General features: G+C 45.2%; 1 protein-coding gene across 1 annotated transcript in view; it reads left to right on the forward strand.

Moving 5' to 3' along the window:
• The window catches only part of RAB6B (RAB6B, member RAS oncogene family), a 54,761-nt gene that overhangs the window by 25,481 nt on the left and 6,251 nt on the right, over window positions 1-23,029 (forward strand). Inside the window, exons 2-4 of the mRNA XM_083741990.1 lie at window positions 4,697-4,755; window positions 15,212-15,265; window positions 18,432-18,537. Coding sequence (XP_083598116.1) covers window positions 4,697-4,755; window positions 15,212-15,265; window positions 18,432-18,537 — 219 coding nt within the window. The remainder of the gene's footprint in view (window positions 1-4,696; window positions 4,756-15,211; window positions 15,266-18,431; window positions 18,538-23,029) is intronic.

Here is a 23,029-nt window from a genome sequence, read left to right on the forward strand (position 1 = left end):
GTGCAATGGCTGCTGCCAAAAATTGTATGTATGCAGTCTTGGGGAAAATGGAAGAACTACAAGGAAAATGCAGGAAAACAACAACTGGATTATTATGTCATCATAATGGCTCAGAAAAAAGAGGATGAACAAATCATGGCTATTCCAGAATAAATACTAGTGTGGAAATAACCAGAAGTGGAAATCATGCAAGTACTGAATGTATACATGATGTATAGAAGTTCTAAATAATCAATCCTCCATGAGTCTAGATGCTGAAATAGATCCAGCATGAAATTTGAGTTTGACTGTTGACACCAGTAGTTGTACAGTATGTTATTGCGGTTAAAATGGGCTGACCCTACCACTAGCTGAGTGAAGTGGCTGCCTCAGGCAGCAGGTGCTGAGGGTCAGGAGTAAGAACAGCCGAGTGTACTATGCAGCCTGCTCTGTGCTCCTTAGCTAGCCTGCTGTTTTTGGCTGCATGCAGTGAAGGACATTATTTTATCACCAGTGTGGACATAAGATGAAACTACCAGTCTGACACATGGAACAGGGGAGGCAAAAATGCATTGGGATGGGCATGTTGTTGAATAATGGGAAACACATTCAATATACAGTTTCCTCCCTCCCTCCCTCAATTTCTGCATCATTTGTCCCAGCAATCTGTCAGCAACAGAGAAAAAGAGAGAGAGGATGTTGTTTGTCAGCTTCATGAAGCTCTGGATTTCTGGAGCATCTCTGGGGAGCAAGCATCCGGCAATGCCTTGTAGAATTCAGCAGCCAATTAGGATCCTGCATCAGCCCCTTATCCTCTACTGAACTGGCTAGAGCTGCTCTATAAATATCCATAGTTTGGTTTGGATTGGCTCTTTGGTTCATCTTTTCTCTCCCTTTCACAATAAGCAGTCTCTAATGAGAATGCATGAGGAGCAGGGGCTTAGTGGCTTCCAAAGTTACGGTCCCTTCACATTCATGTTTTCCTACAGATTACAAAGCCATACAGAAGGCAACAGGAGGGTTTAAAAGAGAGTGGGAATGTTTTCAGTTAAGATGACTTTGGATTGCCTTCAACTATGAGCACTAAAGATCTAACACAGCCTTCTCCAACCTAGCACCCTCAACATGTCAAAACATGTAGTCCAAAGACTACAGCTCCCATCAGCCCCCGTACTGGCTGGGGATGAGGGGAGTTGTAGTCAAAAGCATCAGGAGGGCACCAGGTTTGGGGAGGCTGATCTAGCACAGTGAGGGAGGGGGGAACATTCGAGATCAAATGGGTTTTTGACTGGTGGTGTAGTAGATTAATGCAGAGTCTCCCCACTCTCTCATTATTAGTGCATTGCATGAAAATGCAAGAGATTGTCAGTTCCTCTCTCTCCATTCCCCAGCCTCAAGAGACCTGCTTTTTCTCCATTGAAAGCATGCTGCTCACTCACATCTGCAATCCTTCAATCCATCTTTCCTGCTGGTCTCCTGAGTACCACGAGAGCAGCAGGAAGGTTGGTATAGAGAAATTGCTCTTGGGCTTGGGTTTATGAGTTTCCAAACACACCCAGGCAGCTTTTTTCCAGAGGTTGGCAAATGCAATTTTGCTTGCAAAGCAGGGCTTCTTCTTCTTCTTCTTCTTCTTTTGCTGCTACCTTTAGAGGTTTTAGAGAGTAGGATGGACAAACTGGTGCCCAATCCAGACACATTAGAATCGTGGACTTCTGTGTTTTTGTGGCAGCTCCCATACCTGGTGACATTTTAAAATAGCTTCTCAGCATGAAGTGAGAAATGGCTTATCAAGAACCAATGAGATGGTTCTTTCAATCCTTTTTATATCTGTGCCTCTTCCTCCTTCTCTAGCCACAGCATCATGCCCCCCTCCCACCTGGATTTTTGCCCCCCTACAACAGCCAGTCGGCATTCTGTGTCCAGTGACCACACTCGGTTCTCAATGGGCTGTTTTTTGGGGAGGGGGAGGTTCTTTTCTTACTTATTAATAAGGCCCCATCTGTACTATACATGCTTTGGGGGAAGCCACAACTGTTTAATATGATACTGCTTTAGATGTATGTTGTGGAAGGGGCCTAAGAAACACTACCACTTTCCCATGTGTTGGTGCTGCCATTTTAATAATAATAATAATAATAATAATAATAATAATAATAATAATAATAAATTTTATTTATATCCCGCCCTCCCCAGCCGAAGCCGGGCTCAGGGCGGCTAACAATAATCAAATAATCAAACAATCAAATAATCACACATTCAAAATATTCATTATAAAAATTAATTAAAATCAAATTAATGGCAACCGATTAAGCAATATTCTGTGCAGGTTGCCAGAGGAGGGAGTCAGGCTGCGCCCTGACCAAAGGCCTGGTGGAACAACTCTGTCTTGCAGGCCCTGCAGAAAGATGTCAGGTCCTGCAGGGCCCTAGTCTCTTGTGACAGAGCGTTCCACCAGATTGGAGCCGCAGCCGAGAAGGCCCTGGCTCTAGTTGAGGCCAGCCTAACCTCTAGTTGAGGCTGCATCAGTGTGGACACTCTCTTCCTGGATATCAGAAATGAATTATATGACTAGTGGCTTTTTAAATGTGTGTTGATGCACAACCAGATGCCTTCATCTGCCCCAACTGCAACAAAATATGTCTCTCCCATATTGGTCTTTACAACCACAGCAGGTGCTGCAACCTTCCAGCAGTTTGACTTCACCCCTCCATTGTCTCCCAAGGCAGATGAATGCCAGCAACAAGTGATGCTGCGTACTGAGAGTATCTATAGATATTGTATCTTCCAGCATTGTGAGGAAGGGAAAGAGACTTTGGCTTCCTATTTTTGCACGTCTTCTGTATCTTCCAAAGTTGGGGTAGCTTTTCCATGGTGAAATGCATGAGTTACTAGCCCGCAATGGTTATGTTCTACTGTTGGCTCATGCCAAAGGCCTCTCTAGTTCAGCATCCAATTCTCACATTGGCCAACCAGATGCCTCACAAGCCCACAAGGAGGACCTGAATGCAAAATCGTTCTCCCCACTTGTAATTCCCAGCAACTGGTATTCAAAGGCAAATTACCTCCTACAGTGGATGTAGGAGGAATGCTAAGGTGTTAAGCTGGCTGGCTTTGAGCCACAGAGAACAGCTCTGAGGGGAAATATGGTCTCTCTCCACCCCTTTCCTTCTGCTGGGATTCTGAAAGGGGTGGGGGTGAGAGAAAATTATACTAAAGACCCTCACACTCCTTCTGGTGTGAGCTGAACACCAAGGTGCTCATTAAACCTAAAGACGGATCCCATCTCTTCAGAAGGCACACCATGGAGGGAATTAGCATACTTAATTAAGACTCCCGATGAATGGCATTGTAAAGTTTCTTAATTAACAAATGTGCCCTCGGGGCAGGGGGATGGGTCTTAAACCAGGTTTGCTTTAAATGTTTCTCTTTTTAATGTGCATTTTGTAATCAGGAAATCAGCTGGGGTTTTGTTTGTTTTTGGATGGGTATACTGAGAAGTGTTTTCTGTGGAGATACCTAGGTATGGAAGTGTGGCAAGAGAAGAGGAGGTCCCGTGAGTCTCTTCGAGGCATCTGTTCTAGAGAGCTCTCATAGTTTGGGTTTCTTACTTGAATTGCCTGGCTTCAATCCATCATCTCCTGAAAAATACAAAAATACCATATGTTGTGTAAGAAATGTATAACTTCCACGTCTGGCCCCTGAAGCTCTGCATGTAATGTCCCAGTGGCCTTTTGCAGAACAGGTTTGCCAGGGGGGTCAGCACTGGGCAGATTTCCAGCTTGTGAGATCTACTTTGTTTTTTAATTCAACCCAAAGGTGGCAAAGACAAACATTTAGAATTAAATAATTCTGAGCCCAGGAGCTTGTTTTGAATGGAGCTTACAGTCTTTCTACACACAAATTCACTGCTGCCTTGACTCCCAGCTTTCTTCATTTCTGCAGTTTGGTTTAAAAGGAGGGGGGAGTTGTTGTTCCTGTTGCCCTAGTTACTCAACTGGAAATCAGAAGTCCCTTCTGATCTGCTTCGAAACACCCAGAGATCTAGTAGCCGATTGCAGTCTACCTTCTGCCCAACCCTGATATAGGTGGCCAATAACTTGTAGACATTCAATGAAACTGAACATTGGACAATTCAAGACAGATTCATAGAATCATAGACCATGAGAGAAAGGAGCTAACACTTCCTCCCTGAACTTCTTTCCCTGATGACACCCCCCCCCCAAACCTGCTGCTTTTTGCTTTGATAGGACGCACATGGATTCATTTATATGGTTTTAGAAGGGCGGAATGAACAGCACATGGAGTGAAGTTAGAAGGTACCCCAAAAGTCATCCAGTCCAAACCCAGGCAATACAAGAATCAATAATTTTGTGTCAGTTTAAGGAATTTGTACTCTACCCTTCAACAGATTCACATGGCTACTTAACAAAAAGTTTTTAAAAAGACAAAAAGGCAAACCTAAAAGGCAAAGAGTGAACTGTGGCACAGTTCCCAGTTCAAATTGCCTATGTCCCCTCCCACCACCAGATTGCTATTTGTAGAAGTTTTTTTGTATCTCTGCTTTCTTTGTTGTCACATCCACCTGGGCCTAGAGTGCCCCAAAGAATGTCCATCCTGTGTTTGGATGAGGACTCTTGTATTATTGGTGGTCACAGCGTCCATTATTTTAATTGCATCTCTGTGGTTTTTGTGTGTTTCCTCCCCTGCCCCTCTCCAGTTGGGAAGACGTCGTTGATCACAAGGTTTATGTATGACAGCTTTGACAACACATACCAGGTGAGTTTCATAGCCTATGAGGCGCTCAACTGCATGATGCATGGTAATAGTAAAAAAACAAAAGTTTCCCAGTGTTTTGGATAGCCATGTCACATGACCAAGGCTGCAAAATAATAATAATGCTCCCCTCTTTTTCTTTTTGACAAATGAGCAGAAGAGGAGCAGCAGAATTCAAATCTGAGCATTGTTCAGCTTTTGATCACCTGCACCTATCAGCGTAGATGTAGCCTCAACTTCCCTGTGCTTTCTTCTTCTGGTTTAACCTCGCCACAACCCCAGAAAGGCACATACCCCCCCCCCCATGTCTTCAGTTGGTTCAGCTCTGAAATAAGCCAAGCCATTTCTCCCAAAAGTCAGGAAATGGACTCAGTCATTTCTGAGCTAATCTGAAACTGACCTCGTCTCCTGCCTTTCTTTAAAAACCTGCTTATGTTGCTGGCATGGGCAGTGTCGGCATAACAGCAGTAGCAAGAAACTGTATGGAAACAGAAGGGTGGTTGTTTCTGCTCCCCCCCCCCGCCTCCTTTCTGGTGCTTGACACACTGTAAAGCAATATGACAGAGGACAGAAAGCCCTGGTAGCCTCTGAGAAATGTATTTGCTTGGGGATGTGACCTGCAGCCATGATCCCAGTCACTCATGCATCCACTGAGTCTACACACTTGCAAAACATTTGAATTGGTCTGTTTGCTGACCAAGGCAGTATTTGTTCAAATGGAAACAATACCGTACTCTTAAAAAAAGATCATGCTCCCTGTTGCAAAGGAGAGGCCATTCTCCTAGGATGAGTCCCCAAATGGGATGATTATCCATGGCAAAGACAGCGGCATCTGTCTTGCAGGCTGCATCTGTTCACTGGAACAGGAAAATACACACCAAACAAGTGAGCTCTCCCCATGGATGATGCAACCCACGAAGCTATTGTACGTTACACAAAAGGCTGGTTTCTTGCTCGGCCATCTTCAAGGGTGTGGAACTGCAAAGGTGCCCACGTTGCTCTCTATAGATGAGAATTTGAGTTCCTCGGTCTGCCTGCAATAAGCTTTGCTTTTCCTCAGGGTGATTCAAAATTATGTTTCTTGGCTGCCGGCAAATAATTCTTCCATCAGTCTGAATGTTTGATCTGCTCATGCATTGTTCAACAGTTATCCATTACTGTATCAGTTTTGCAACTGTTAATATGCTTTCTTTTTGCACTCTGCTGGGTATGACTCCCAGACAGAAATGCAGATTAATTTCATGTTTAAAAAACTTAAATGATTCACCAGGTGCTTCCACTATACACCTGAATCCTAATTTAGTTATTGTGGGTTGACATTCTATTGTGCCAATCATTATTGAACCGTGGTGCAGTAAAATGTTAGCCCATATTAGGAAAAATGGGACCTTGGACACATTGTGAAGCAATTGGTTGACTATGTTGCTACCAAGGCTAGCATAAAGAACTGCAGCAATCATTTCTGGCAATATTTTGAAGGCTGCTAATGAAACAATCCACAACATGTGGGGTGTGACCAGAACCCCATGCAGTGTGAGGGTGCTGAGACCCACCTCTTCACCAAGATCCCTTGGGGCTGCCCTATTTACAGTACAGATTTGAGATTAGTCTTTGTACCAATTTCAATACAATACCCTCAGGCAAATAATTCTAGGAATTACAGTGTGGTGAGGTACTGAGAATTACCTGGTGGAGAGCCTCATCCTGCCAGCTCCTACAGGTTCCCTGGAATGACCAGTTTATTATATTTTTATGCCTCATGCTATTTCAACCCTCATTTTAGGGCCTTTTCATGGGTGTGAACCAAGGAATTTACAATCCTTGCAGATCTGTAAATGCTTTGCATGCCAGGAGATGTTGTTGTGCTTCCAAGTTGGTGCTTTTTTTTTTTAACCTTTCAGGCTCTTGCAATTTTCTTGCTGCAGTGGAAAGTGAGGTTTTCTTCAGACTTCTTATGTAGCACCAAAGGGCAGTTTTTGGGTTCTGAAAGACCTCCTTGATCCTTGCTTGTTCTCCTGGCAGTGCTGGTTCCAGGTCTGAGGTGACTCTGGGCAGTGGGCCTCCTGTTCGTCTGATGGGCCTCCTGTTCTGTTAATAGCTCATGGTGGGCTAACCTGGTTACAGCAGCAGTGGCAGCAGCAGCAGCACTCCAAGCAGATTTGGGCAAGTGGGTCTTTCCACCTTTTCAGTTTCTCACAACATCCCAGTGTGGCACTAAGCCAGGAGCATTGTGGGAAACTAAGGGTGCATTCAGACAAGGGGATTGTTGCATTAGGTTTCCTGGTTATAATATTACAGCTTCTGCCCCATATGCTAACTTTTCTAACATGGGAAAATAGGAATCTCTAACAGAGAATTCTCTCTTTTTTCTGGTGCTGTCACTGACTTAGAAGGGAGGACAGTCACTCAGAGTAGCTGGGAAAGCTGCTTTAATTGCCCACTTCACTTCCATTTCCCCCCTGAGTGTTGTTTTTCTTCATCTCTGGGTTGGGGAGCACGTTCATCACCTCCCAGAAGGATGCCATTCCTGCAGCAGCGCGCTTATGGTTTACGATTTGAAATGGAACACGTTCCATTCAGGCTAAAAGGTGATTGGCCTTCAGCAATTATTTCCTCTCCTGCATTGGGCTTAAAGAGCCACCTGACTCAGCCAGTGTTGCAATTTAGTGAGGTAAACAAACACCCCATTCACCTCTTGACAAGCAATTTAAAATGCATCACAGGAGCAGCACTGCATGAGCACACGAGACGGATTCTCTCGTTAAAGACTGCTGCAATTTCCACAATAGCCTTCTTGGGCCCTACAAAAAAAAAAAAGTAATATCTCTGCACTCAAGAATTCTCTTCCACCTTTCCAAAAGCTCCTTCTTGCCTGGTTGCTACTGGTGACCAGCAAATGACTTTGCAAAAGTATAATATTTCCCATGCCCAGTGTATTTGGAGAGGAAGAGTTTTTATTTCATGCTATGTGTGCTTGGCGTCTGTCAAGCTAGCAAGTGGTTGGCATAAAGGAGGAAGCATGTAGGATTCAAGGAAAGGATATCCTAAAGCCTAATAAAGTAGACACAACCTGAAATATCTAATCTCCCCATTAAATATGTTATTTCTTTTTTGGCTGCCTCAGGCCAGTTCAGATATTGATAATGTAGTCTCCAAGTGCCCCGAAAATGCCACCATCATCACAAAACCCTTAATCCATCACGGCTTCTCACTTTGTCACTTAGAGTCCCAAATTCTTCCCCCTCACATTAAAAAAAAAGCCTCAGATCTTTCTCCACCTTTTCATTTATTGCTCCTTCCATCTCCTGGCCAGGGAAAGAGAGAAGCAGCAACCTACTTTGGGTTCTCATTTGCACACTCAGCACAAGGGGGAGGGTCTGCTCTTTTCCCAAACCTTAGGTCCCTGCCCAGTTTCTTTGCATTGCCGCCTCACCTTTAGTTGCTGGTTTCATTTGGAAAACTGAAATTTGGGAACCTCCCTGTTAAGTTGTGGGTGAACATATCAGACGACACAGTGATTCTTCAAACAGCTCTTGTTTATTCACAGCCAGAACAGAACTGAACTGAAGGGTTCAGTCAGCCTGCTTATATAGAGCTCCAGTACAACGTAACTGTAACAATTTTCTAAAACTATCCAATCACTGAAAGTCACTTTCGATCCCTTATTTGCATAACTATCTACAGTATCCCCCTGCTGGCCCAGGGTGAGAACTCCAGTACGTAACACTCCCCATATCCCTCCCAGCAATGCTGGTAATCAGGAGACCCAGTGCTTTCTACATTAGAAAGGTCTAGCCCACCCCAACAAACTACAGTTCCCAGTGTTGATTGGGAAGAAGGAATGACTATTGGAGTTTATATCTGAAGTGCAGAAAAACTAGTGCATGAATCCCCACACCACCATCCTTCACATATTTACTATTTAATTCAGAATGCCTGCAGAGGACCATATTTTGCCCATGTTTTAAATCTGAGCATTGCATTGGATGTCTATTTTGTAAGACATCTTGATAAGGTTTGGCCTTGAAGGGCAAGGCATTATTATATTAATTCTCGTTTAAATGTAGAAGGGAAAGCAGCGATGGGCCATTTGCAATGTTGAATGAGTTTCCTGCCCGATATCGGCCTGACATTTTTGCATCGCAAACTAATCAAAGCAGGAGGCTCTCGACGACTTGTGTTTGAAAATGCCTGTTCCTGTTGCTTAAGGAAGGTTAATGCAAAAAGAACTCTTGAACGGGGTCTTCAAACGGTTCCAGCTTAGGCTCATTTTGACGCTGATCTCATCTGGCAGGGATTTCACACACGAATTGTCGTGCTAGTCTGACTAATGCAGCATGTGTGTACCAGCAATGGTGGCCAGACAAATGCCTCTAGGATGCTCATAAGCAGAGCCAGTTGACAATAGCCATTCCAGCATCTGGCATACATGTGAGCCCTGGCATATGAGCATATACATGAGTAAATGCACTAGATAGACACTAAAAGCTTTTTCGCTCATAGCCTTTGCCCTTAACCACTGTGTTACAGTGGATCTCACTGTGTGTTAGCTCCTTAAGGCTGCAGTCTAAACGCCACTAACCTGAAAATCGGTCCCATTAAATTCAGTAGAATTCACATCTGAGTAGACCTGTTTAGGGCTGCACTGTAAGTTAGTAAGACTCATGATCTTTCCCCAATTCCAGGATGTTTTTCAACAGTGAGGAAGCTTTAGAGACAGGATGCCTTGTTCTGGGATAGGGAGTTGGACAAGATGCTTCATTCGGTGTCTTTGTATTCTGAGTTTTGCAGAGAGATGCTGAGATTAGCTCTAGATGTGCGTTGGCCAGCTCATTCCCCGCTAGCTGACTCTGAGCTGGTAATTGGACTACAAGTGAGCAACTGGGAAATCCAAAGTTTTATTTTAAAAGGGGGTGAGGAGGCTAAGCCTTTAAGATTGCAAAAATAATCTTAATATGTGCAGGTGATGCCTGGTGAAGTCTCCTGAAGAAAAAAGAGGCCAAGATGGGGTGGACCCTCAGTGGCTGAACCATGTCCCATCTCCCCAATTAGCAGAAGGAAATTACTTATGCTAAATTAAAAAATGTATACTGAATTGCCTAATTTCTACACTATGCAGAACCTGGACGTTCTGGTTTCAGATTTTGAATATTTTCATATAAAGAGCCCTATGTTTGCTCTTCAAGGGACACAGGTGCGCTGTGGGTTAAACCACAGAACCTAGGACTTGCTGATCAGAAGGTGAGCGGTTCGAATCCCTGAGACGGGGTGAGCTCCTGTTGCTCGGTCTCTGCTCCTGCCAACCTAGCAGTTCGAAAGCACATCAAAGTGCAAGTAGATAAATAGGTACTGCTCCAGCGGGAAGGTAAATGGTGTTTCCGTGTGCTGCTCTGGCTCGCCAGAAGCGGCTTAGTCATGCTGGCCACATGACCCGGAAGCTGTACGCCGGCTCCCTTGGCCAATAAAGCGAGATGAGCGCTGCAACCCCAGAGTTGGCCACGACTGGACCTAATGGTCAGGGGGTCCCTTTACCTTTACTTATGCTTGCTCTTCTGACACATATTTCCTTTAGGTGAGGAACCTCCAGCCCACAGGCCAAATTTTCCCCAACCAATTCATTCATTTACTTTATTTGTATGTCATTCTCCTGCCCCCACCCACAAAATGCTCAAAGCAGCTTACAACAAAGGAATAGGGATACATTTCAAACAAACACTACAAAAACAAATTCATAATAACACAGCAAAACAAAAATATAACATATTAAAAACCCACATTTCAATACTATAAATATAATAAGATTACTTAAACAACATGCAGCATCCAATAACAAAAATAATAAGGAAGCTTTACAGTTTTATCTTAGTCCTAGAAACACCCCTCCCAGTCCCTCTCCCTTATAAGGTTTCCAAGGGCAAAGGTTGGGGTAGCTGGGAACACCCCTCCTATGGCCTACACCCACCTGCCCCACATCTGATGACATATGTGACGTCAGGTGTGGGGCAGGTAAGAGGAACAATCAGGAGTTTAACATACACTCTCAATTGTGCCTTGGCAAGCAGGACTCGTTGTCAGTGCCAGTCAGCTGATTGGCACTGATAGCTCACCACTTTTAAGTCATCCATTTGCAGGCATGGTTTTGGATTAAAAATACACCTTCAAGCTGACACATTTCCTCTGCAGACCAGTGTGCAAAGAGGAAAAGAGACAAAGCCGGGCTTTCTGTCAGCACCAATCAGCTGATTGACACTGATAGCAAGCCCCTTCGAAATTATCACCAGGTGTCAAAATGATGTCAGGCAAGTAGGCAGCCCTGCCCACCTGTCAAAGTGGCCTAAAGTGGTAGAGAAGGTTATGATCTGCTGGTCAAATCCTGTTCCCCACAGGTGCCTTTAACCTGCTGTACTGATGTGATGGTGAGCAAACGTTGTCTAGCCTCTCTTCCTCCCATCCTCTTTCCACTTCAGCAATGCAGAGGAATGATTAAGTTTCATTCTTATCCATCTCCCATTGGCCTTCCACAGCCCTTTTGTTGTTGTGTTTCTCTTCCCCTCTTTTCAAGTGTCTGCTACCACTGAGCTTCAGGGGTCTTGAAATTCAAAAGGTTATTTGCTTTTCTGATGGGAGTTGCGTGGTGCAGGATACTGGGCTTAATTGGCTTCCTGCCTTCCACACATCTTTCTTTCTTAAATCCCACTCAATCCCCCTTCAGACAGCGGTGAAACAAATCAATACAAGGACCCCTGAAGCCCTTTCCTTGCTCTCTGGAATCGCAGGCCCTCAGTGCTCCTACCGGAGAGCATTTTCTCCATCATCTGAGCACTCTCAGAGCATTCCCAGGGAAAATGGGTTGATTAAAAGTAAAGCTGGGATCCCCAAGAATCCAAATTCAGTACAATCCACCCACAGATTTTTAGATTCCAGCTCTCCTGTATCTTCCAAGGCTCTGTTCGGATCTGGCTTCAGAATGGGGGATTAGGGCAGCTTCCCCAGATGTTTTGGATCACAACTCCTTTCAGCCCTAGCCAGCCTGGGCAATAGTTGGGTGATGGGGACTGTAGTGTAAAATATTTGTAAAGCGTCAGCCTGAGGAAGGCTGCGTTAGGGACTTCCTTAAGTTTCAAGGAGGATATCTTCCTTCTGCTGTTTATACACTTGTCACATTGTCCTTCTCTCTTCTTTCTGTTTGGTTTTCACTAAAGGTTTGAGATATATTTTATTGATTTTATAGTAAAATAGCATTGATCAATTCCAGCAAAACCCTGTAAAGTCTTAATATACTTATACCAGTCACATATAAGAAAACAAATTGAGTGAGGGCAGGGTGGAATAACTGAATCAGTGACTACATCGCCAAGGCTTCAGCTATCCATGACAGCCTCTTGTGAATAAGCCCAGAGTCTTAGATTCACATCACTTCTGTTTACATGGCTGATATATGGGGACCGTACTTTCTCAAAATGATTGTTTTTTTTGCTTGGCCTTCTGTGTTGTAGATGCTCAGAAAGAGCCATATCCCAAACCTTCTGTTGCCATCGTCAGAGATAGTCCCTTGAGGAGGCAATCTCTCAATGGGCGGCAGGGTGAACAGCATGGCAGTTAGATCTTTTATATAAGGGGAAGTTCTAGATTGGTGTCTAATGCGCCCATATTATCAAGTCCTGATAATATGGACATTCTAGACACCGATCTTATATATCAAGGTCTAACTGTCATGCTGCTCATCGTTCGTATTATCAGGCACCAAAGTCAAGTTTTTGTCCTCTATTAGAATGTAAATAAGACAAGCATTAATATTTAGGTGGGAGAATGTGCAGCTACCCAGTATTCATGCTGACCAGACTAACTGTTGCCATGGAAGCTTGTCGGCTAGGCAAGCACTGAGCACCTCGAAATGCAACTCCATTTGCCCGGGATAGATTTGCAGCAGTGGGCAGAAGGTCTAAGAAGCAGGAATGTAACCCTTTTGGCCTTGACTTCTCATGCTGTTCCCCTCACCCCACTCTCAGTTGTGTAGAAATTGGCGGTTTCACCTTTGTTTTCCCTCTCTAATTTGCTGTGCCAAAATGTAGCTTTTCAACAGCAACAAAGGACAGGGATGGAATGAGGTAGGATGCTGTGGCTGCTGTACATATGTAGATGTGCAGAAATTTGGATTCCATCTGTTTGCTTTTTCTGCTGTGACACTTGTAATTGAGAAGGCGCTCCCAGATGTCTGAATTGGACCGCTCAGCAGCACATAACCGAGTGTGGTTTTGACAGTAGAAGATGGATAGATTCTCTTATTTTCGCATTCCCAAGCACTTAGCCGAGCTCGGCTCAGTGCGCAGGGCTAACTATATAGACTCTATAGAGCCAGTGCTGCATTGCTTTTTAAATATTGGCCAGTTCCCTCCGGAGAGGATGCCCCCTAGCAGACTGCAGCACATACTGTTTGATTAATCAACTAAAGCCAGCAGCAGATGTGACTTGAAATCCAAACTCCCAGAGCTGTGAGTGTTTCAATGGCTGAGCTCTGGAGACAGCTCCTTTTAATTACAATGGTCAGCTCTGCAGCCATGGGGCACAAGAGCTCATCTGTAATATGCCCTGCTGGAATTTCCGTCCTTGGTTGGAAACCAATGTAAACCTGGGTAGTAAAAAGGGGCTAGCATTTATATACCATGCAAATCCATAATGAGATTTTTCACCCAATTTGCCATGCTGGGTACATTTTAGAGCAAAGTATCCCTTAGTGTGTCAGCAACACTATTCATTAAATGCCGTGGCTGTTCAGAGGTCCCTCATATTTCTCAGTAAAACAACATCGCCTTCACCACTAATGATATTGTAGTTCAGAGGTAAGGCGAGTTATTTTATTTTATTTTATTGAATTTATTCATTTGTTTGTTGTCCATTAGAATTATTAAAGTCAGGGTTAAAAACAAGTTAGTCTTAAAAAGTCAAAATATAAATAATACCAGTAGTTTGAAAATATACATTGATTTGAAGTACTCATTTTTATATCCTTAAGATATCAGTGACTTCTATTCTTCTCTTTCCATGGTTCATTTTACATATCATAAATCCCTGTATATTTTACAAAAAAATACTTTAAATTGTAAAACAGAAAATTTAATAAAAATTATGTACAGTGAAAATATACACTGTGAAATTAATTTACACATTAAAATACATGCCAACTTAATCTAGAAAGACTTGCCTAAACAAAACCAAAAAAGTTTTAAGCCTGTGCCACAAACAGGACATCGAGGGTGTCTGACTAATGCCAATAGGCAGGGAATTCCAGGCTGTAAGTGCTGCTGTGCTAAAAGATTGATTCCTTACAAGTGCAGAACCAATATTATGTGACATTTGTAAAAGTTCCAGTTCTGTACACTGGAGTGGTTGAGTGGGAGTATATCTAGAGGAAGACGATTCTTCAAGTAAACTGGTTCCAAGCTGCCATAGTCCCTGACCTAGCTGGAGCTGATGGGAGTTGGTGTCTAAGAACATCCAGATGGTCTGATTTCCCCACCACTGTTTCAGCCTATGCATTCATTCCTGGATGACATCCCAGTGTTCTAGAGTTCCAGTTCTATGGAAACACAGAGAAAATACCAAAAACATCTATGGTGGGAAAGCCTATTTGGCTCTCTGTCAACTCTTGGAGAACTATGAATAGTCGGTGTGGCAAAATAATTTTTTTAAAAGGATGTTCAAATATTGGTGCCATTGCTTATTACATTTGAATAAGGCAGAAGCCTAGGAAACGGGGAAGCTTGTGAATGGCACTCTGTATGGTAGAGAAATGGTGGTAAGGCTGTACAGAAACACGTTGTGCACCATGACTGTTGTTGTATTTAAAATCAGTGCAAGGGAGCTGAGAGGGCCACCGTCAGGGCTCACCCACATTTTCTTCGTGCAGTGCCTCTAGAAAGCATGGTTCAGAGCAGTTTCCCCCTTGCCCCACTCCTTCCCAAAGGAAAAACCCGCTCTCTAGCAAAAGATCAGAAGAAATGGCAATCTGGAGGAAAACCTGAATTGCTGTTTGCTCCAACTGAGTGCTAAAAAAAGTGGTTTACCCTGGGGGAAAGCAGCAGGAGAAGAGGAAGCATGGATAAGCCCTCAGTCCACTAGAACAACTTCAAGGGGAACATCACTGAGCACATGTGAGATGGGATCTGAAAGATGGTGCAACTAGCACTACCAACACCAAGCAAACTTTGGGCCCCTATTTCTTGGAATGGCAACTTCCCATGCAACACGGCAATGCAATTGAAACTGAAGGGATGTTCTGAAGCAGTCTGTTCCATGGCATGAAGACGGGGTCTACCATTTAAAGGTAGACAAATCCCTCTCAAGTCATTGAGAGCTCTTGAAGTGGTTCTGTGGATCCCAGTCACTGTGTGTAATTTTAAAAATTATTTTCTTCCAGACTATCTACTAATTCTTATGCCGTTCCTCTTTTTTTATATAGGCTACAATTGGAATTGACTTCTTATCTAAAACCATGTACTTGGAAGACCGGACAGTAAGTGCCAGGAGTTGCTGAGGACCTGACATTCCCAAGCTACGTATTCAGTCAGAAGTAATGGGCGAACGCAGAGGGGACTTTTTGAACCAAACCCATGTTCTGATTTGCCCAAACTGATAAGGGAGTAATCTGCCTCTGCTCTTTCATATCTGCATGCTGCCTTACCTTTCCCAGAGCATCGTGTCAAATACAGGTGTTTTAAGGAGGGTTGGAGTCAGACATTTCTGCATGGGCTTGTCCTTGTCCGTCATAATATTCTATAGATAACATGCTCTCAGATGTGTGAAGAGGAGCTGGAACTAATATAAAACAGTTTTATATTATATATATTAGCTGGCCACAAGTCTCATGTATTTTTGGCCATGATACCTTACCGTAATTTATTCCCGGCCACCAGCCCAGCTAAATCAGAGTTCAGAGGCTTGAAAGCTACACTGATAAACTGTCATACTGATGACTGAGGCTTTGTACGTGTTGCCAGCTTCAAATGCAGCTTTTTCTCAATTTGAAATGGGAAAATGAATCAGAATGCAGTATTTTCAGAGAAATGACAGCATACATACAGGATATTGCACCATACATGCAGGATTGTAGCTAACATTGTGTGCACTGAGCACACTGGGACATAGAGTAGCATGCAGGCAAGAGTTCCTGTACATTAGCTCCATCCTAGTTCTGAGCAGCAAGACTAAGCTGTCCCACCCCTCATTTGCCCTCATGCCCCCGTCCTGGAGATTTTCAACCTTACTATTTCCAGAGAACACTTTTTCATACTGAAGCACTTCTTGTTTTCTTCCATCACTTTGGCAGAGCCCGGTGATCTAATTTCAGGCGCACTCTTTATTGCCTCAGACGGGCCAGACAGGAAAGGGGTTGCACCACTTACCAGGGCTTTCTGCATTTATCCAGCTATCCCTGTATTGTCTACTCTGACCGCCATAGCTCACCAGGCAGAGAGGGTGTGATTTTGTGCTGTTTCCCTTATAAGCCAGGAACGTGCAGCCACAGTGGGCCTGCTTTCTCTCCTTTGAGCCAGGAAGTTTGTGACTAGCAGTCTCTTCAAGGACAGGCAATCATCCTCTCTGCTAGGAAGACCTTCCTAAGTGCCTGCATTTTGCCATTTCTCTTATTTTCTCGGAAATGGCATTGGAAGGGGGGGAACCCACTGTAAAACAAAAAAGGTCTTGATTTATAGATTTTGGGGGGACTTTGTGCAAGGATAACCCAATGTCAGTGCAGATGGGAGTTGGCTCTAATGAGAGGGGGAAGCGGCAGCTGCTGCATTAATAAGTAGCAGCTAACTATCTCTTGCAGTGTTAATGTACTCTCCAACATCCATCTCAGGCCTAATGGGTTGTTTCCAAGCCTTTCCAATTGCTCTAATGAAAGCCACAGGCTGAGTGATTTAGGGACGTGGGGGGTGGGGAGATGAAGCCGCACTGGTAGATTTCCCTAGGCCTTCCATGGGTTTGTTTCTGACCCAGCAGCAGAAATAGAAACAGGTCTCTTCATTTACCTCATCTCTTCCCCAAAAGATATCCCAAATCAGTTGTGTGTGATTTGGAACTGAGGCAAAATACTGAAGCCAAATGAACTGCGGAGTAGATTACAAGCAACCAAACCAACTTTGTCCAAGAAGGCACCTTAGTCTTTTGCACACCTCTTTTTCTCACCCTCAATGCAGAATTTGATGGGTGTTAATGCAAATTTTGTGGCCTCAGATGCCCCTCAAAAATCCAGCCCATGTGGCTGAAGGCCTTTCCACATCGGAAAGGTTCCAGAAGCATTCCAGATTCCAGAAGCCTTCCAAGATACTATGGAAATACAAGTTTTAAATCCTTTGCTGGCAGCCTCAACAGAAAGGCCACGAAGGATGAAAGCATAGGACTCAGCTGTGTCCCATGTGGCTGAGCCTTAGACCTGGGATTGTAAAAGGAAATTTAGACTACACTTTTCAAAACTCCAGAGTAGCCCATGGGCTGGAATCATGCAGTGTAGACAGGACCCATTTTTGAGGTCCGCCAACTGGAGCCAAGTGCAAAATGGTCAGCAGGGTGCAGCCAATCACACACTGTGTCCCACCAGGAGCCATACACTAGAACGACTCGCGTATACATGATGGGGGTCTACAGCTGAGTGGCTTCAGATCAGGAATTCTAACAGCTTAATTTTGAAAGAAGAAGAAATCTTTTTTGTTATTACCGTTCTTAAACAATTGGGAGTCAGCAACCCTTGTTAGATCTACTTTCAGTGAGATCACAGTTGTATCTTTTTGTAGTGGATGCAACCTGCCATTGGTTGTTTTTTCCTTATTAGTGAAGCAGGGTTGTGTCCCCTTAGTGAGACTAATGTGGCCTACTCCAAAGATTTGATGAAACCACTCCATAGTTGTTACTCTTTCCCATTTTCCCTCTGATCTACATCTCAGTGGCCTTTTGCCTCCTTTTACTGCACTCTTCCTTTTGTTCACGAGACTCCCAGATATGCTTTACAAAAGAGCCTTTTTCAGGTGCTCAAAGTACGTAGGTATACTGAGTACACATGACGGGGATATCAGAGCAAATACAGCTGTGCCGTCTATGGGACTGTCCCTACCCATTTCATCAAATGTGCATAGAGGTCCGAAGCAGGGCCTGCTAGGTTTGTTTTTTTCCAGGTGTTACCTTTACTTGCCCCCAAATCTGTTGTCATATGTTATGCTAGGTGAAGGACAGGCAGGTGTGGCTTGGGCTGGAAAAGCCTTGTGGGCCAGGTTAGGACCTCTTACAGGACTAAGTAGGCTTGTAGGCCACCACTAGTTTATAGGCTGCCTCTGATATCATAGTGACATGGGTTTGGGAGTAAGAGGAAGCCAGGATCTGGCCCACCAGCTGGATCCAGTTCCCCAACCATGATTTATGCCCACCTTGGAAGGGCTAGCCTATGCACGATGCTGGATTACATGGTCATTTCTCCACACCTCATATAATCAGAAAGCTAGAATAAAGAATGAAGAGCAATCAATTGTTGCTGTTTTATTAAAAATGACAACTCTCAGGGGACATAACAGATAATGGATGCTCCCTCTGTTCATCGTTCAGTCTTCCGACTTCCTGTGTTTAATGGCTGTTTCTTCTCCTAACTGTATGTCTCTCTGCCGCTCTTCCCGATCCCGTCTCGGCAGGTACGGTTGCAGCTCTGGGACACAGCTGGCCAGGAGAGATTCCGAAGCTTGATCCCCAGCTACATTCGAGACTCAACAGTAGCCGTGGTGGTCTATGACATCACAAGTGAGTTACAGGTTTGGAGGCGCTGGACTGTGGGGCAAGCATGGGAAGACCTGGTATCTGCCCATTGCTGCTCAATATCATCTGCTAAGGACTATCTGTTTTATGGGCTCAGTGTAAGATGTAACAAACGGATAAACCACTGCTACCCTGTACAGTGGTACCTCGGGTTACATATGCTTCAGGTTACAGACTCCGCTAACCCAGAAATAGTGCTTCAGGTTAAGAACTTTGCTTCAGGATGAGAACAGAAATCATGCTCCGGCGGCGTGGCAGCAGCAGGAGGCCCCATTAGCTAAAGTGGTGCTTCAGGTTAAGAACAGTTTCAGGTTAAGTACGGCTCTCCAGAACAAATTAAGTACTTAACCCGAGGTACCACTGTACTGTACTGACACACACACACACACACACACACACACACACACACACAGTCTCTCTGCACCATGGTAGAACCTTCCATTCTGAAGGAGTTGCCCCTGTCCTGCAGAAGTTTACATGAAGGAACCTGTTCCGCTGTCTTGTAAACAATCGCCAAATGAAATGCATGTTGTACTAAGCAAACTAGTTAACTTATGATTGCTTAAATGTTAGTTATTTTAGATGATGGATAAATAGAGGGACGCAGGCGGCGCTGTCGTCTAAACCACTGAGCTTCTTGGGCTTGCCGATTGGAAGGTTGGCGGTTTGAATCCCCGCAATGGAGTGAGCTCCCGTTGCTCTTTCCCAGCTCCTGCCAACCTAGCAGTTTGAAAGCACGCCAGTGTAAGTAGATAAATAGGTACTGCTGTGGCAGGAACGTAAACGGTGTTTCCATGCGCTCTGGTTTCTGTCACAGTGTTCCATTGCGCCGGAAGCGGTTTAGTCATGCTGGCCACATGACCCGGAAAGCTGTCTGTGGACAAAACCAGCTCCCTCGGCCTGAAGGGGAAATGAGCGCCACAACCCCATAGTCGCCTTTGACTGGACTTAACCATCCAGGAGTCCTTTACCTTTTAGATAGATAGATAGATAGATAGATAGATAGATAGATAGATGATAGATAGATAGATAGATAGATAGATAGATAGATAGATAATAGATAAATGATAGATAGATAGATAGATAGATAGATAGATAGATAGATAGATAGACAGACAGACAGACAGACAGACAGACAGACAGACAGACAGATAGATAGATAGATAGATAGATAGATAGATGGATGTACACCTGTAGGAGGATGCAAGGGCTAGGCTTTGTTTGAAGGCCATCCAAAGACCTCTAGGAGCATCCTTTAAAGAGTGTTTTGAACAAAGAATATTCAGTCCACCAGATTGTGCCCAACAGTGGCCAGATTAATGCTCCTGGGAGCTTCCATGCCAAGCATAAGACCTTAACTTTTTATATGTTGGTTCCTACCTGATAAATAAGGATGTTGTTGCTGTTTTTAAGAAGAGATACTACCTCCTATTATGTACACAATAACTCAGGTTGCCAAACCAGCTATTTTATGAATAGGCTGAAATGAGTGGGACCAGTGGCAGAGTGTTGCAGTGTGGTATGCCCATGGTTCAGGATACCAAATGGACTTCATCCCATTCCCCCTTCCCTGCTGATTTTTTGTTTTCCCTTCCCAACGGCCTGTCGGCATTCCAAGACCTCTAAGCACCGACAGAGCAATCCAAGCCCTGGCTGGGGTGTAGCAGAATGACGAGACCACACCACATTCACAAACCTGTTGCTTACCTGTCTGGGATGATAAGTGGAGGGCATGCAAAAGCTGGGGGCAGCCTGGAGCTGGCCTGGAAATCAGGTCCAGATCACACCTGAGGCTGTTAAGTGACAGCAGCGGGATTGGCTCAGGATCCACTCGATCCTGGGTTGCCTCAGCTCCTCCGCACCCCCAGAATGGCTCTTTCGGGGCTTTTCATGGGATTCTGACAGGTCACCAGCACCAGATCTACCTCCCTACACTTTTTGGCAGGTGGAACAGGGAGCTTTGTGCTGGCAGGACTGTTCCAAATGGAGGGCTACCCCTGCTGTGTCCATACACAAACCTAGCACAGTGGGTTGGGGGGTTGGATCACACCCTTGGCCCTCATTGGGCTGTTTGGGGGGTGGGTAAGCTAGGCAAGGGACGTGGGTGGTGCTGTGGGTTAAACCACAGAGCCTAGGACTTGCCGATCAGAAGGTCGGCGGTTCGAATCCCCGCGATGGTGTGAGCTCCCGTTGCTCGGTCCCTGCTCCTGCCCACCTAGCAGTTTGTCCGTGCACTGCTCTGGTTCACCAGAAGCGGCTTAGTCATGCTGGCCACATGACCCGGAAGCTGTCTGTGGACAAACGCCGGCTCCCTCGGTCATTAAAGCGAGATGAGCGCTGCAACCCCAGAGTCAGTCATGACTGGACCTAATGGTCAAGGGTCCCTTTACCTTTACCTTTAAGCTAGGCAAGGTGGGGAGGAAGTGACTGGCCTGAGATCAACCAGGAAACTACATGACCGAGGATTTGAATCTAGGACTTTGCAGCAGTAATCAGACACTGACCCAGCCTTAGCCAACCAGGTGCCCTCCAGAGGTTTTGGAACACAAGTCTCATCAGACATGACCATTAGCTGGTGCTCCAGCCCTTGGACCACATTGGGTCTCATGCAGCACTCAGATCCTCACTTCTGAGGAATCTAATGCCTCCTCGGTAAAGGAGCCACCGAGCAAAATATTTCAAGCCTTTCTGAAGCCCGACTCTGACAAGAACACTCTGACCTTTTCTGCAGCCACCTCTTGCTGTTTGCTGTGACTTACCATGTTCCTTATTGCAATTAATGTAAGAGGAAATGAAAAGTGACAGAAAAGTGGATCTGCTTCCCTCTGGTGGCCCCTGCTGGCTCAGGCAGCCGAAGCCGTCGCAGAGGGGTCAGACCTACGCAGGCGGCTGAGTCTGAGCCGAGTGGCTCATTTAAAATGTTCCTGTTTAATGGATTGCCTATTCTCTGGTTGCTATAGCTACACTAAACTCTGCCTCTAATTGGCAGCAGATTCTCCTGGCAAAATGCAAGGAAGGGGCAGGCAAAAAGCAGTGTGTGGATGCCTCCCGTCACAGTTTACGAGCCTGGGGGGGGGGGCGGGAATCAGTTGAAAGTGCTGCCAATGAGATGCACAGTCAGAGAGCCATCTGTGGATAGGAGGCATGGCTTCTTTATTTATCTAAATTATTATTTGTATGCTGCTTTTCACTTCACAGAAACACCAAAGCAATTGACAGAACAATAAAGCTGCCGACAGCATAAAACGAAATAGAACAATAAGTAAAACAGGGATGGGGAACCTGTGGCTCAGCAGATGCAGTTGAACGTCACCTCCTCCCAGCATGGCCAGTTATGAGGGATGATCCCAGCAATATCTGGGTGGCCACAGGTTCCCCACTCCTGCAATAGAACAACAGTAAAATTTCATTAACAGTTACAGTAACCAGAGATGCCAGGAGCTGGTATTAACAGGCAGTAAAAGCCTGGATGCAGATACATCTTTGGGTAGGATTCTTTTCAGTAGATGCCCTGACAGTGCTGGTTCCATTCTGCTGCAGTTTGGTTTCTGCCAAATACTACATTATTTGTCTTGCTGTCCACTATTTAACATGTAATATAAGTTATGTAACTATTGATTGATTGATTGATACTTATTCAAAGATATACAAAAATACATACCCATTACAAATTATTATTTTTTAATAATATGCTGGAAAAAACCAGCTATTTAGTCTATAAGAGAACAAAGTCAGAAGGAAGAAAAGATAAGGAAAGGAAAGGATAAACCTAAAGAGAAAGAGAAAAGGTTGTTGTCAGGGGTTCAGAAGGAGAGACACAGGAGGGGGAGCAAATGGAGAGTGAGGAGGAGGAGTATGAGGGGGGCGCAGGCAGTGACAGTGGCCAGAGTTATTCCACAAGCCTCTCTAGCGAATCGGAGGACTCACAGAAGGGAGCGCCGGTGGCCAGAGCAAGGGAGATTCCAAGGGAGAAACCTCAAGAGGGAGGGGCCAGCGGGGAGTCCCTGAACAGCAGCTGGAGATCAGGGCCAGCGTCTCCACCAGAGCGCAGTGGGGAGGGGGAGTCCCAGGAGTCGGGACCAGTGTCCTCACCACCAGAGGGAGGAGAGGAGTCAGGTTTGGCAACACCCACATCGGGAAGCGGGGAAACGGTCAGAAGGAAAGTCACCGGCTGGGCGCGCGCGCCAAGTTCAAATGTACAGGAGCGCGGCACAGCGGGGAGCCCGGGAAGGGAGCCAGGTCCTAAAGCCCGCCGGAGGGAGGGGCAAGACTCAGGAGGCTCCGCGTCAGAGGAGTCCAGGAAGGAGGGAACCCCAGAGGGCAGAAGGACCCAACGCAGGAAAGAGCAGCGCAAGAGGTGGAGCCGGGCTAGAATCTTAAACTGGTGTGGGTGGAGCAGTGAGTCAGAGGGGACTTAGCCGGTCTAGCGTTAAGACGTGGGCCTGCGCGCCCAGAGCTTGGAAATGGAAACTAAACT

Source organism: Podarcis gaigeae, assembly GCF_964106915.1.
Source record: "Podarcis gaigeae genome assembly, chromosome: 5".
Classification (NCBI taxonomy): Eukaryota; Metazoa; Chordata; class Lepidosauria; order Squamata; family Lacertidae; genus Podarcis; species Podarcis gaigeae.